This window comes from Pipistrellus kuhlii, unplaced genomic scaffold (genome assembly GCF_014108245.1).
Source record: "Pipistrellus kuhlii isolate mPipKuh1 unplaced genomic scaffold, mPipKuh1.p scaffold_m20_p_5, whole genome shotgun sequence".
NCBI classification, from domain to species: Eukaryota; Metazoa; Chordata; class Mammalia; order Chiroptera; family Vespertilionidae; genus Pipistrellus; species Pipistrellus kuhlii.
In genome coordinates, this window is record NW_023425551.1 from 14,286,481 (window position 1) to 14,303,706 (window position 17,226).

General features: G+C 37.2%; 1 protein-coding gene across 6 annotated transcripts in view; it reads left to right on the forward strand.

Moving 5' to 3' along the window:
- Positions 1–17,226, forward strand: part of LAMA2 (laminin subunit alpha 2) — a 453,474-nt gene that overhangs the window by 127,148 nt on the left and 309,100 nt on the right. For all 6 annotated transcript variants that reach the window (XM_036413664.2, XM_036413665.2, XM_045573302.1 and 3 more), the window contains exon 4: positions 2,454–2,696. In XM_036413664.2, the coding sequence (XP_036269557.1) occupies positions 2,454–2,696 (243 nt within the window). The remainder of the gene's footprint in view (positions 1–2,453; positions 2,697–17,226) is intronic.

The following is a 17,226-nucleotide window of genomic DNA, read 5'->3' on the forward strand; positions in this document are numbered from 1 at the left end:
GTGTTATACTTATAATAGAGACATCTCTCTGTGTTTCAGATTAATCAATAGGCATGCTCTTCAGTATATTTCTTTATAAAGAAATGTCATGTGAATGAGTTGTTGAATATGGAGTGTCTAAAATATTTCTTTATGGATAACACCTTAAAAATGTAGAAACAGAAAATATTTTGGATAATGATTGATGAAGCATTTTCCATATTTGTCCTATTATCTTTTTTTCTGATATTTATTTGTTTTTATTTTTTCTTCATTTTTAAAGTAATGTTATTAAGAGCTAAGAGGTTTATTTTTAATAAATAAATACAGCAGGATATTGGATGAAGAATAAAAGCTCCTTTCCTTCTCTCTTTGACTCCTTATTTTCAAACCCCATAGGTAACAACTTTAATATATCAGGTATATTTTTCCCCAAAATTTTAAGTTTATTTAAGTACTTATATGCACAAATATAGGTGTGTGTGTCTATCTGTAATTACATTTATCTGTTAATATGCAAATTGACCCAACGGTGGAACAACTGGTTGCTATGACATACACTGATCACCAGGGAGCAGATGCTTAATGCCAGAAGTTCCAAGTCAGTCTCACAGCTGGTGAGAGCAGCAGTGGTGGTGGGAGCATCACAGCAGAGCTAAGGTTGTCTGATTGACAGTTTAGGCCCATAGAGAGCGAACCCTAAACTGTCAGTTGTACATCTCCCAAGGGCTCCTGGATTGCGAGAGGACACAGGCCAAGCTGAGGGATCCTCTCCTCCCGAGTGCATGAATTTTGTCAACTGGGCCTCTAGTATAATATTTAATAAAGCAGAACAGATTTAGCTGGTTTGGTTCAGTGGATAGAACATAAGCCTGCAGACTGTAGGGTCCCAGGTTTCATTCCAGTCAAGGGCATATGCCCAGGTGGGCTTGATCACCAGTGGGGGATGTGTGCAAGAGTCAGCTAATCAATGATTTTCTCTGTCATCATTGATGTTTCTATCTCTCTCCCTCTCCCTTCCTTTCTGAAATTAAAAAAAAAATACACACACACACACACACACACACACACACACACACACACATATATATATATATATATATATATATATATATATATATTTAAAACAGAACAAAATACAGACCAATCAGAAGAGATATCTTGGCTAATTTTTACTATGCTGAGGTTAATCAGCTGGTCTCAGGGGACAGGAATTATTTGGGAGGCTTGGGCTGCAGCAATTCACCAGCAAATTCAGAAATATTTCAGTATGTTTATCACTGTTTTTGTTTTTATTTTTTGTTTTTTGTTTTTACAACTGTGTCTAGAAAGGAAGCAAATACCAGCCTCCTTTCAGTCATTTGATGGCTGGTGTTCTTTTCTTCACTATACATAAGTGTTCCCACCTTCTGGTAAAAATCTCAGACCATTTCAAAAGGCCTGCATCACTATTGCCCCTCTGAACCAACCTTTCATGTTTTTAAATTCAGTCCCTTAGACTTTACCATAAAGACTGTTTATGTATTCATTGAGGTCTCATGTCAAAACTGAAGCAGATCAAGTTTATTTCTAGAACATTTCTTGCAGGATTTTCTCTGCAGCCCAGCAGAACCTTTAATCACATTAGCGGTTGTACCTTTCCAATGACCTCAGTCGCTTAAAGCTTAGAGCTGTTAAGCTTTCCATATCTCAGAACATAAACATATATTTTTGCTTTATTAATAGTATATTTTTCGTATGTCTCATTATTATTTTATCAACCCATGGATGATGGGACTGTAAATTAAATTAGTTTGTATGTATCTTTCTACCCAAAACATTGCACATAAATGTGACTCAATGTTTGCACATGATTCTTTTAGACTTTGGGACTGCATTGGTGAATGCACACATATGCACTCTCACAAAACATCCAAGGCATTTTTTTTTTTTTTTACATCTCCAAATTTGATTGTCACTCTGACGCCCCTTTATTTTTATACATTTACCTCTGAGTTGGTTTTACTGCCCCACACTAACTCCATCTAAAGAGTACTTTTAGAGGATTAGGTAATATAAATAAGCATATCTTTTAAAACATCAAGCACTATCATTCACACGTGGAATTCTAACTCATACTTTATACTCAGTAACACAGCAAGATGAGTAAATTGGTTTGTAATGAATGCTTTAGGTGATCATGATTATAATGGAGCTTTAACAATCGGGTGACATGATGCCAATGAGTTGTGAGAAAGCTAAAATCCAAGCTTCATTCATTTCTTTTAAATGCATGGCTGTCAAAATGAAACATCCCATCTTTGCAAGAAGGTATTAAATATGAACAGGTAACAGTAATATCATTTCACAGAACATAAAGAGTTATGGAATAAAATCTGAAATAAAATCCACTGTAGCATCAAGCCTCCTATTTGATTTATAAAATGTGAGAATACTTTGGAATTCAGTTACACACTGTTGTCACCCTTCCCCAGGTGTTCCAGATTGCGTATGTGATTGTGAAAGCAGCTAACTCGCCTCGGCCAGGAAACTGGATCTTGGAACGCTCACTTGATGATATTGAATACAAGCCCTGGCAGTATCATGCAGTGACGGATACAGAGTGCCTGACCCTCTATAATATTTACCCCCGCACTGGACCGCCATCATACTCCAAAGACGACGAGGTCATCTGCACCTCATTTTATTCCAAGATACACCCCTTAGAAAATGGAGAGGTAAGATGAGAAAACTCACCATACCTATATTTCAGATGGCCAAACAGGCTTGTCAGGAAGACTTGAGTATATCAGTAATTAATGTCAAGGGTATTTTAAAATAGGATTTCATAGAAGTACATTAAATGAGTTATTAAATAAAAAGGAAAAACCCAGGGTGATTAGAATTTTAACTACCTTCATCTAGTATATACCTCCCATCTCCAATAAAGATCAGAGAGGAGGAAATGGGTTTAAGTTGGGAAGTCAATGATTAATTTTACATATAAAAAGACTTTTCTGACAATGAGAATTGCTAATGATTAAAGAAGGATTGAGACCTTAAAAGAAGTCTTAGTTCTGTTTATGCTCTGGTCTGAAGATGGGGACAAAAGAGGTGAATTTGGAAAGAAGTAAAATTCACACAAAGGACCTAAAAGAAGAAAATTATTTTATGGTTTTTTGTTTTGTTTTGTTTTGTTTTGTTTTGTTTTGTTTTTGCTGTCACCACATAGGGCTACAGTGCGTTTCTTTTCTTTGGTCAAACTTTGCTTATCATATCCTATGTAATAAAAGGCTAATATGAAAATCAACCAAACTGTGGAATGACTGGTCACTATGATGTGCACTGACCTCCAGGGGACAGACACTTAGCATAGGAGCTGCTCCCTGGTGATCAGTGTGCTCCCACAGGTAGAATGCCTCTCAGCCAGAAGCCAGGCTCTGCAGCAGCAGTGGCGGAAGCTTCTCTTGCCTCCATAGCAGTACTAAGGATCTTTGCCTGTAGGCTCCTCTGTGGGGAGCAGGTCTAAGCTGTCAGTCAGACATGCTCTGAGGGCTCCTGGACTGCAAGAGGGTGCAGGCCAGGCTGAGGAGACCCCCCCACCCCAAGTGCACAAATTTTGTGCACCAGGCCTCTATTATTTAATATATGCTGAATTTGAAAGCATTCTTCTTCTTGGTGGCATCTTTTATCCTGTGATTAAGATTCTAGATTTATTCATTGGATTTAAGCCAGAGATTCAAACCATGGCATTACCTGTGTGATTTGAGCCATCTCTGTGCCTCATTTTGTCTCCTATAAATTAGGAATGGGATTATAGTTCTTACTTTATATGATTGTCAAAAGGTTGAATGGATTATATTTAACACATTAGAGTAGTGCTGGCATATACAGTAAGTGCTCTGTAAGCATTAATTATTTTTGTTATTACTGAAATAATAACTATTGTGTAGTTACTATTATTGTTATTGTTATTATTTTTATCTTCCTCTCAAATACCCAAACCTTAGCTAAGTGAATTGGACTCATTATATTTCCCTAATTTATCTCTCTGGCCTGGCTGCTTTTGTTCTACCTGCTATGTACATCTCTGTTGAAATTCATGTCTGGTATTCTCCCCTCAGTAAGCCATATACCCAAAGCTAGTATCATTTTTACATTCACATTATCAGAAAACCCATATTCATATTCTCAGCCAATGTTATTGTTATTGGAGAATTAAACTCCCCGTCACTCTCTGGCTTGGTACCTTCTCTGCCCTCCACCCCACATCGCCTGTAGGGATCATTAAATGCTCATTGTGTAGATATGCCAGAAGGTGTTTTGAGGCAGTACCCTAGCCCCTAGATAACTAGGTTCAACTTCTTCCAGGAAAGGTTACTCCTGCAGTCTAGCATCCGGGGCTTGCACTCAAAGGAAAAAGAGATGGTGACACAGAGCTATGATCAAGTCTCAGTGTCCGCCTGTCAAAGGAGGGGGAACGGTGGCAATGCAGGGATGATAGCATGGCCACTGTGCTGTCATCCAGCCTGTGTACAGAGGAGGCTTTGAGCTGAAGTCTTCAAGGAAGACGTTCATTTTCTATCATTACTGGCAAGAGAGGGCTCAGCAGGGACTCTGCCTTGCCTTGCTCTTAGAGGATGATTCTAAGATCCCAAATAGGAATTACAGGGTGTGAAGCCACAGACTGCAGGGGGCCTCCATCACTTTGGTGGAACAGATACATCCCAACCTTTATTTGGCTATGCCCCACTTAACCATCTCTAAAATCCTGATGTCCCTCCCCACCCCCCCCAACCCAGTGACATATCATTCTTATTATTCAAAAAGTGAACTCCTATTCACATGGAGGAAGCCTAAAGACCATTAACTTGGTCTAAACAAGCTTCCAAAGAACATGGCATCCATGAAAGAGAAAAATAAAAGAACAAAAGAACAGTTGAAGTACTGAAGAAGAAATCACTAAGAAATTGTTTAAAAAAAATATGAAGTGATATGAAAAAGTAGCAAATAAAGTTTCAAAATATATAATAGAGAACCGAAATGCATAAATATGTGACAATGTGCATTTATATACTGCTTACGAGGCCCCTATAACCATAAGAAATACAAAATATTCACTGTTAGTAACTCATTCTCAAATTTCCCCTCTTAAAAAATCACATTGCCCCCTGTGGGGTGTGTGCCCCATGTTGGAAACCACTGAGCTACATAGACATCCCTCTCTAGCTGTTCTGCAGGGAGCCAACTCCATCTGGGCTTCCATCAGCCCAATTGCTGCCTCCACAGAAAGCAGTTGCCCTGAGAACTGCTGACAAGAACTGCCACTTGGGGGCACCACTGAGAACTATGCTTACAATAGGCGTTCCTCCCAAACTGACTTAGAAATCACTAGGGGCCTTTGAGAGATAGCTATTCCTGGGAACAGGGCTTTTAATTTAGTAGAATTGGGAAAGGCTCGGGAAGCCAAATGAATGATTTTAATATACTTTGATTTTTTACAGAGAGGAAAGGAGAGGGATAGAGAGAAACATCAATAGGAGAGAAAAATCAATAAGCTGCCTCTAGAACACCTCCCACTAGGGATGTGCCTGCAACCAAGGTACATGCTCTTGACCGGAATCAAACCGTTCAGTCAGCAGGCCAATGCTCTATCCACCAAGCCAAACCAGTTAGTTTTAAATGTATGTTTTAAACAATTACTGCTGGGGATTTTCATGTCTCTCCTTTCAGCTTATTGTTCAGATATTTTCAGCCTTCCCAAACTTTGGAGAGGACCAGGTCATCAGTTATTAAGAGAAAGAGTATCACTCATTCTAACTACTTCCAACTGAAAAAAGAGACTAGCATTTTTCTGTCAAGAAACACGATTGGCTTTGGCGAACTGAATATCTGAGTGGGCTTAGTTGAATAAATAAATGTTGTGCTTTAACTACAATAGGTTATCAATGGTATGAAGAAGTGGCTTTAATAATGTTAACAAGGATGGGATGTATTAGTGGCACTGTTTTAAGGGTCCTGGAGTTAAAATTGTAATAAATGTTTTGTTTTTCTGTTATATGAGATTCTCCCCTTTCTGTGACTGGGATTATTACATTTAATTTCTTTGGCTTATCACTAGACTGCTAAACTAAGCATTCATGATTGCCATAGTGATTTTTGCTGCAGAGAGACCTTTAAGTTATTTACATATGATTTCCTTTCCTTCTTCCCACAATCCCTCACATTCTATTTGACTGCCTCTCAAATGGAACCTAGAGATTCACTTTGATTCTGCTTCTGAAACATGGCAGGCTTATATCAAATTCCCTGGAGAACCCATCATTAATTCTTGAAGACACCCTTTTTTCTCTAAATTTTACATAGAGCTTTGATATTATTTTGATTTCCTATGTGACAGGATTTTATAGAGAGAGACAGGATTTTTTTTTTTTTCTTCCTCTTTTTATCACCTGGCATTATGGAGAATCTTAGAATTGAAAATACTGGAGCATGGAGAAATAAACCCAACACTGAATTAATAAATGTTCCTGAGATCCTTCTTTGATGTGATATTGTTAAGGGCATAGCGTGATCTCCTGTGTGAGTATATGTGGAAATGTGGGGATGGCAATGAGGAACCAGCATTTCTCCATTACCTGTGGAGTTGATCCTCTGCAGAGAAGCAGCAGGATAGCACTAATTTGTATCCATTTTGAAAAGAGAGTGAGGGAAATAATTATTTGGGGTTTCAGGCATTCTTTCTCTGAAAATAATTCTTGCATTGACCAACCTGGGGCCAGTGAATACCAGGAACAACAACATGAAGTGCCTCATTACAAGGAAGTTCACCTGGCATCCTCCAGAAAACAGAATGCTTAACTCCAGTTGAAATACACAGAGCACTTGATGTATTGATATTTTGGAGTCACACACACACACACACACATTCATTTAAACTCTTTGTATTTGAAAATGCCCCTTTATAATAAAATAAAGATAAAGTTAAGAGGATTTCTGTTGACCAGTTTATAGATTCCCTTCAACAATATTGTGTCTCCAAAGTATCAATAAATCCTTGTGAAATTAATGCAACATTGCTGAAAAAATCATGCAGGCCACAGAAACCAAAGGAGAAAGGAATCTTAAGGAGATGGCATTAGTATGTAAGACCTGTTAACTTTGTGTTGTAGAATAAGATCTACCTAAATGTACTAAACTGGAACACAGGATAAGCTTCTGTAGAGCTGGGTATGGAGCACGAAGTTGTTCTAGAAGGCCAGAGGCACAGCTTGCTGTCTTGTAGGGTGTTCAATCAAATATAGCTCTGCCACTGATTATCCATGGGACATGGACAACAAGTAAACTATCTATTTTACTTTCCCCATATGGCAATAAAGATCCAATTAGGTCACTCATGGCAATGCATCCTTATGAGCAATATATATGATAGTAAATTCTCTGGTTCAATAGCTAGCATAAGCTAAGTCCACCCTTATTGCAGGATGATTGAGGCGGCTTTGCCTGAATTGAGATTTGGGGCACATGAAGTGGCAAAGCCATGTCATGGTGTTTTGTGGGGTCAACAACCCTAGGGAAGGTTAGGGTGACTAGACAGGACTGAAGGAATAAGTAAAGCAAAAAACAATGAGCTTGCTGATGTTTAAAAGGCCAAAGGAACAGATGAAAGTTATGGGTTAACCCGGGGCCAGGAAGGTAATAGTAACCAAAACTAACATTTATTGCACACCTGTTTTATGGCAGGCACTGCCAAAGAGTTTACAAGTATAAATTCATATTTAAAAATACTTGTCTCATTTTACAGTTGAGGGAAAGAAGTCAAATAACTTGTCCAGAGTTCCACAAGCAGTAATTTTTGGAGCTGTTGTTTAAATCCAGCATGTCCTCTGAATACCAGAAAGGAACAAGGACACAACTTTCTGCTATGTCTGGGGTTTTCTGGAAAATCAGCTGGGCAACCCAACTCACCTTGTTTGTGACTTTTAAAATCAAGTCTGAAATCCTGAGCAAACATCCCATGCTGGAATAGCAGGTCATGCAAGATTTAAAGTTGTTTTGTCATTTCCCCTCACCCCCCACATTACCAGAGTAGGGACACAGCCTTTCAGTGAAGATGCAAATCTTATGAAAATGAAGAGGATTAGTGGGTTAAGTATTGTGATTGTTATAGATAACATTGGCGATAACCCTACTGTGTACTATTTGTCTCATCAATGGCAAGTCACATTCCTACATTCTTTTATTTTATCATTACCAAAGTTTTGGAGCCGCTTGAAGCCGAAACATTTATCATTTTACAGACTGAGGTTATATAACTTGCCTGTGGCCACATAATAAGAGATGTTCAAAATAAACCTCTAGTCCAGGTCCAATTCAGATCTTCTAATGGCAAATCTTATCATCATTTCACTTCATAAGCTGAATCCCATAGGTCCAATCCTACATCTTCTAGATGTGTATTTACCACTGCTCTCAAGGGCTGCTTGACACTGTGTGGATAATTAAGTGCTACCCAACATCTCTACTGTGGAAATCCTGAGGGTGTCAGTTAATCAATCTCACACAGGAAAGATAATGTCCCAGTGTCTTTATTGCAGAAGTATACTCGAAAATACAACAAAGGATCTTGCAGCTATCAAAATAAGCTTCTGATCTTTAGGGAAACTCTTAGAACACTAGAACTATCATCAAAAGTCCTTGAGACAAGTAACCCTGGAGTAGAATGGTTATGATTATACTTTACAAGCAAACTTAAAAACATATCAGGAGCTGCTTTGATTGGTTCCCTGCTATGAAATGAAAACTGGGGGAAAATCTACTATAAAGTATTCTAGCCTGAGGCTGTGTACTAATATGCACTGTGACAGACCAACTGCAGCCAAATATTTTCATTGGCAATATGAAGATGAATGACTTTGCTGGGTTCTGCTACCTGGGAACCATGTAAGACATACAATTTAAATTCTAATTGTGTGTAGTAAAAATCTTATGATACTCATTCTGCAAAGCAGAATGGCAACCCTGGCAAGATTACAAGTTGGAAAATTGCATTCCCCTTGTGTAAATTTGTTCTTAAGCTTTGTTCAGTAATAAGAATTATTTATTTTCTTATTCAACAGATAAGTGCCTTCTAAAACTAAACCTACGATTAGGTTGAGCTATATGAAATTGCCAATATTTGACAATTTTTAGTCAATAAAAATGCAGTTTCCTATGGCTTAAATTAATATATGCCAAGGCATGAATAGAAATATTTGCTGGAATTTAAACTGTTCTAAACCTAACCTCAGCCCTAACTGGTTTGGCTCAGTGGATAGAGTTTTAGCCTGCAGACTCAAAGGTCCCAGGTTCTATTCTGATCAAGGGCATGTACCTTGGTTGCAGGCACATACCCAGTAGGAAGTGTGCAGGAGGCAGCTGATTGATGTTTCTGTCTTTCATCGATGTTTCTAACTCTCTACCCTTCTCCCTTTCTCTTTGTAAAAAAAACAAAACAAAAGTCAATTAAATATATTAAAAAAAAAAAATAAACCTAACCTCACATGTACACATTATTTTAGCAAAACCATTAAAGGGAAATCAAGTCTCTTCACTGAAACAACAATCCCAATATATAAAGAGCCAGGGTCTGTAATATCCAAAATGACCGAATGGACAACTGAATGCCAGGCTGAATGCACAGCAGGCTCGGCTGGGCAGGGACCGGTGAGTGGGCTGAACTGCTGACCTCTCGGTTCCTCCTGTGTTGAGGGTACCCAGCACTGACTGTGGCCGCCAAGGCAGGTGCAATGTGGTGGTGGGCGGGGCCTCCCTCTGTGGGGCGATCAATAGTGAGGCTCCCAGATTGCGAGAGGGTGCAGGCTGGGCTAAAGGACACCCCCCCACCAGGTGAGTGCACAAATTCCATGCACCAGGGCCTCTGGTTATAAGTATAATAATTTATATTAGTCATTTTGTGAAGGTCTTGCTTTACTGTGTTAGTGATATTCACAAGCTAGAAAAGAGCATTTGACTGCATTTGTTTTTAATTTTCAGTGATGGAGAGAATATCAAATAGTCTTTTCATATGAATAATCAGGCATTACACCAATGTGGAAGCTGCAGGTATATTGGTTACTAGTCATAAGCCTGGTAACTGTGTTGCTCTACACGAACACATTCCAGTACCCTTATAAATGCAGCATAGTCACTGGTGGATGTTAACTGGATCAGAAGTGAAACCTGCTGTCTTCATGAAGGCATTTCAAGTAATTTTAAACCTGGCAGCCACTTTCAGCAGCTATCCACTACTCTTTTAATTACCTTATTGAAAGGCTATTGGTGAACATCCTTAAAGATTATGTTAAGGAAGGAGGAAAAAAACTTCTTTGATGCTTTTTTAAGAAAAAAAAATATTATAAGCCCACCTAGGGTGGCTAAGTGGTTGAGTGTTAAACTATGAACTAGGAAGTATGGTTTGATTCCCAGTCAGGACACATGCCTGGGTTGATCCCCAGTGTGGGACATGCAGGAGGAAGCCAATCATGATTCTCTCTCATCACTGATGTTTCTATCTCTCTCTCCTTCCCTTCCTCTCTCAAATCAATACAAATAGAAAGAAAAAAAAATAGAAAAATATAAGAATGATTTCATGTTGTTTTCTTATCTCTACATTTGTCCTTTTTATCATCAGATGAAAAATACTGGGCTCTTTTTTTTACAAATTTTTATGTTGCAACCATTTGTCTTATAACAAGATAAACGTTTGTGTTGAATTAGAACAACTCCCATATTAATCACTACTAAGCAAATACATTGCCCCAAAGACAGGACATCAGAAATACGGCCCAGATATAGTCTTAGTTCATTAACCAATGATTTGATATTATGAATACATTTTATGGGTTTATATTCTATATGGCCATTGAGTAGTCCTCAACATTAGCTGTATTTTTCCATGAACAAATATTGAAAGACATTATATTTTGGGGGGATACGAGATTAAATAAATCAGGGAAGATATCTTGGAGTCTTGGACACGATGATAAAGACATGCCTAGCATAGAAAAGGAGAGGGGGGGGGTAGGTGGGAGACACATAGTAGTGACCTTTTTTGGGAACTGCATCATTGCCACACAGAAAATCAATGCGGGAGGGAGTGATGGGAGATAGGGTGCCTTCACAGAAATTGCTTTGACTCACCATGATTACTTCAGCTACTGCATAGCTGAGTAAATTGAGTAGGGAGGCTGTTTTTATTGAGTTATAAAACAGTTTTAGGATGATAAAATTGAATTTTAAGCTTACACCTAGGAAAAAAATTCCAAGCACCAACCTGGCAGAAACATGTCACAGAAACAAATTTTAGAGGAGAATGCTTATCCTGTACAATAATTATGATTAAGGGCTGCTTAAAATAGAATAATAGGGCTGTTTATCAGAGTAAGGCATGGAAACATTTCCTTTTGGGTTCCTTTTGCTTTAATTTAGTATAATATTTATTGTTTTGTAATTTTTTTTTTCTCCAACAAGAGTCACTTAACACAGAGTTCACTCTTTAGCATGATGGAACTGTTACCACAGTTGCAATGTTTTAGCCCCTTATTTTTTTCCTAGTGATTTTATTAGTCTTCCCATTGAGAGGTGAACAGTGGAGAGAAAAGCCAAAGGCAAAGCAGCCTGTTTTGTCAGCACTTCTGCTGTGTTGTCCAGGTGCTATGACTTAGTCTGAACTCTGCTAGTTAGCCCCATTAAGCATCCCGCTGCTTGCTAACAAAGCTAAACTATTTACAGGGACTAAGTTCAATGTAGGCAAACAAGCAGACAAACAAGCACACCTCTCTGAGTGCAGAAAGTATTTGAACTTGTACAGAAAATTGTGATGTTCTCAGGAAGCCAAATTATTAGGACAGTAGCAATATGTCCTAATTTGGAGGAACCGGTGTCTTGGCAACATAATGTGTTTACACCTATCTTCTTACCCAAAGAACCACTCAACATTAGCCAAGGCTCCCCAGTGTCTCAGAGGCGCCCCAGGGAAGGGAGTTTAAGGTGTGAGTCATGCTCAGCCCAGCCTTAATTAATGTCCCGAATTAGGGCTGAGAGAAGAGATGGTTCAGGGCATTTTATTCCTCTCCCTGGAAAAGCAGCACAGTTGGTGTCTAACTTTCCTTTCTGCAAATAGCACAGGTAATTTTTACCAAAAGAGGAAACAAAGGGAGAATGTGAAGAGCTGATGTCATTGTTTCTGATGACATTAAAATTTGTTTTGAAATATTAAACAGTATCTCCAGGTGTGTTAGTGTCTCTCTCTTTAGCTCTCTCTCTCTTAGCATAAGGTCAATTCAAGAGATATTAAAAGATATAAAATAATTAAGTCAAGAGCGATCCGTAAAATATATGCCCAATGGAGCAATGTTTTTATATTCTGGCCTGGAATGAGGATTTGGGGTTATTTTGAAAAAATAACGTCACCATGACACTCTGTCCAGAACTCACAGCTGCAGAAAGAGAAGTAAACAAGTGATCCTGTTAGAAGACTGCAAGGTTAAAGTACAACCAAAGACTCAAACCTTAATGAGATTTTTGCTAGTTTCCAGTGATATGATTATAGCTCATACAATTCCCTGAAGGAAAACTACAAAAGGATGTTTCTAGAGATAGGAATACAAATACCTTTTGCTTGTTTGTTTGCTTGTAAGTCAGAAAACAAGAATTAAGATTAGGTAAGATATGTTTTTTATATTTGCTTTTAAAATCATCTATATATTTTATATGCAGTCATTTAATATGAAATCTTTACCCACAGTCTTTTCATAGAATATTACATAGTTCAAAGATGCTGCTGTTTCCTGGGCATTGATAAAGGCTATTGAATTCCATGAGTCATGGTTTTTGCATTCCCCCACTCCTCATTTTACATCACACAGACATATGTGTAAGGACTTCCATGCCAACAGCCAAATCATATCACTCTTTCCTGAGACTTAGCAAGTTTGACCATCCTAATCAATGAACCAGCTAGCTTTCAAATTTGTGACAGGAAGGTCGCACCTTAGAGTTTGCTAGTGTTTGCATGTGTCATTCAGTTGTGTGCTAGAATTATACCAACCTTCCAGGAAAATCAAGGACAAAAAGGTAATCAATTATTTTGAGTGCAAATTTAAACATTCATGTAAGAATATTATTAGGCAAAATATATTTGTATGACAATAATCATTATTTTGGATATCTCACCTTTTGGGGTACCTAAGAGATTCCTACATTTTCAATCCAAAAGTAACACATAAGCAGAATGTTCTATGGGCCCCAGAATATTATCCTTCAGACAGTGCATTAGTCACTCAAGTCAGGAAACACTTAATTTTGCAATCCTATGCCATTAAAAAGAGAGGATTTTCTAAAAAGTTGAGACATCACCAGTCTCTGGTAACTTAGCACAAAACCAAATTGGTGTTTCCACTTGGAATTCTCTTTTGAAATTATTTTCCAGTTTGGTTTTCTTTTGCCTCTGGCATTCTGGGTGATCATTTTGTAGCATATGGATAATTTTATGTTAACATCTGGAATTGAGATTTTTAAAAATTTGCCTGATGCATATAGAATACTTCTGTAAGACTTGTATTTTTCCCAGCTGCTGTTTATTCATTTCAAAGAGACATGGTTAAGTGAGTGTAACAACCTCTAAAATTCCTAAGGAAACACAAAGCATGTTTAATACAAAGTCCCGTCAGTCTGTTTTCTCTCCTACATGCTTTTCCCACGGCAGTAGTTGAATCTGTCTGGAAGGAAGAGCTTTGAATGGTAACAGGTGGTGTGGCTGAGCACATGGGCCTTTGAAATCAGGCTTGGTTTGGAACCTTGGTCTGGCAATCAATAGCTCTGTAACCTTGGCCACCTCTTTGAAGTCCAGCTTTCTTATTTCATACTGGAGAGGTCTAAATACATCTCCCAGCGCTGATCATATTAAATGAGATGATTTATGTAAAATAGTTGGCTTAAGGTGGGAACTCAATACATGTCAACTGCTATCATTTATTTCAGTGTATTCAGAATGCAACTAAGAATTTCTCTTCCTGACATCATTGTATGCAATTAGCAGTATGGTGATTTGCACAGTTTTTTAGAGCTTGTCCTATGAGTGGAAGGGAAGGAAGGAATCAAGCTGGCTAAAGACATTATACAGAAAACCAGAAAATACTTCCATTCTGAGCTTCTATAGTACAGCCATGGCAGTGTACTTGCAAAATAATTTGAATTTTTTAAATTTACTTTTTAGAATTATATTTTTATTTATTTCAGAAGGGAAGGAAGAGGGAGAGACAGAAACATCAATGATGAGAGAAAATCATTGATCAGCTGCCTCCTGCATACTTCTTACTGTGGATTGAAGCCACAACCAGGGCATGTGCCCTGACTGGGAATTGAACCGTGACCTCCTGGCTCATAGGTCAACGCTTGACTACTGAGTCCCACCAGCTAGACATAACTTGAACTTTTAAGCAATGCTTAAGAATTAACACACTAAGTTAATATCTTTAAGTCCTAGCTATTGTGTTGGCAAAGATAACAGTCCTACATTTTTTATTGTGAATGAAAAGTTATTCATAATGTTTTGGGATTTCTTGGAATCCATTGATTTACCGTATTTTTCGGACCATAAGACGCACATTTTCCCCCCCAGAAGTGGGGGGGAAAAGTCCCTGCGTTTTATGGTCCAAATATAGCCTACACATATACTTAAAAAAAAAAGTTTTTTTACTTGCCCGTCTCTGTGTGGTCTCTGTGTGCTTGCCCAGCTCTAAAATGGTTCTAAATGCTGCTGTTTACTTTACAGGGTTGATTACATGTGTTTCTGACTGTGATATTGGGTTTTAATGAACATAAAATATTTTAGGACACTATTTGTTTCAGAATCTTTTTTTCTTCATTTCCCTTCTCTAAAAACTGGTGCGTCTTATGGTCCGGAGCGTCTTATGGTCCAAAAAATACGGTATGTTGTTTACTTATTCACCAGTCTTGACTCTAAATGATTTTTGTTCATCCTCACTCCAAAATTATTCACCTTAAAGGATGAAATTTTACAATATTGAGTTAGAGGAATACTAACGGTTTAGAAAACAGCTCTAATTATTTCAAAACTCTCTTGCATGTTGTTGGGATAAGTGTAAAACTAAGGCAATTAATGTAAAGGGTTTTTCATGTATTCATGTTTTTGATATCTTTGTTAAAAAAATTAGAGCTTCATTTTATATTCACCAATTAAAAGGTATTTTTCAAAGGAACATGAGTTAACAGAGTTTCAGAGGAATGATTTTAAGTACATGGATTTTGCACATTGATTCTGAAAACCCAATAATTTTCTTAAATATTCGTTATTGAGCACTTGATACCGTAACAAAATTGAGGGTTTGAAGCTTGTCTAGTTTTTTTTTTCTTTCCCCTATACTCAGCAGGATTTATGATCAATAATACTAGATGAGTGAATGAATGAAGAGATGATAAAATGAATGAATTTATTACCATTTTTTATTAAAGAGATATCCTTTCTTATACCTTCAATTATTTCTAAGAAAATTGTCAAATGCAGTACATAAAAATTATATTAAATTGACAAAACATGAAAATTCAACTGAACAAAAAAAAAAGAAGAAAGAAAGAAATGAGCACATTTACTGCTCATCTGGAATGAGTTAGTTATTTTAGTTGAACTCTTAATTTATTTAAAAAATTTTCAGACAATTGGGGCAAAAAAGGAAAATTTTAAATTATATAGTTTCCTGTCTGACAAAAAAAGCTTCCAAATTTTTAAGACAAACATTTTCTTGGCAATGAATTCTCAGAGAAAAATTTAATGCAGTCCTTATGTAAAGACTTCAGATAGTAAAAAGTATAAGATTTTCAAGCTTAACTAGTACAGAGGACAATATCACTTGTTTATTTCTATCACATAAGAAAGCTAAGGTTATAAACTTCAAATTCTTACTCAATAATAATATATGTGTCTTTGGGAAACTAAAATGATTCAGTCTTATAATTTTGTGACAATCTACTTAACCAGGAAGGAGCCCTGGGGATGGATGTGTGGTGTGCATTGATGTTACTTGATGCTACTCTCAAATGTCAAAGGCACAGGCAAATTCTTTTGTTTGAATTACTTGGGGCGCACTTAAACATTAATATTTTGTTGTTGTTGGGTAGTCATCTGTGTGATCAACATAGAATATGTACTACTAACCAAATAGAGAGCTAGCCTGCCACACTAAAGTGTATTATCAAATGACTTGTGATTAGAACCAATATATTTTTTTCCCAACTTACAATTTGAGTTATAACTAACATTTATTGATATCTTGCAATGAGCTACGATAGATGTCATTCTAAGTGCTTTGCATTTGTTAACTCATCAAACTTTCACAATAATCTCATGCAGTGGATACTATTCTTGTTCTTATTTACAGATGAGGAAACTTCTGGGCAATATTAGCTCAAAGTGATACAGCTAGTGATTGAAACAGTCAGTTTGAATCCAGGTTGATGTAGTAGCCTATGTGCTTAGCACATCATGAACTTACCCTCAAGCTCCTCATGAATTTGTATTAACATGTGGCTTTACAGATTAAATATTTAAAACACTTTCATATAATATAGAGGGACTATTGATATGAAGAGTGTTGAAGAGAACAATAACTAAAATTTGCTAGCCTTAACCTTGAAAGAACATCAATGTGACTTCCTGCCAAGTATCTGATTATGAAGAGAATTGCATTGTGATAGCAGGCTAAAAGGAAGAAAGTAAAAAAATGTATACTGAAGTAATCCAATGAATGGATTAACCTATTTCAGGGCATCAGGTTAGAAAACAGTGCTCATCTTATAGACCTGGTCTAATGGAATGCGCACTGGATTTGAACTAAGAATAAAAAACAGAGTTTTATACCCAGCCCTACCACTCATAGTCTCTGTAATCTCCTAGTGTTTCATTTTCATGGGATCTTTAATGAGTCATCTTAGAAGCTCTATTTTCTTAATAAATTGGTTAAGGTTTCTGTTTTTTCTACCTTCCAGGTTTATTGGGAGACCAAATAAAATACCATATGTGCTATGGATTCTAAAGCAATCTACAAATATACCTTATCCACACATACTTACCATAGGGAAAAGACATATGTCCAATTAATGCACAAATTATACCAACCTATTTGGATGCATTCCAAAAAATCACAATGACATTTAAATATACAAAAATCCATTCTGTTTCTTTTTCTCAATCCTTAAGAATCTCTATGT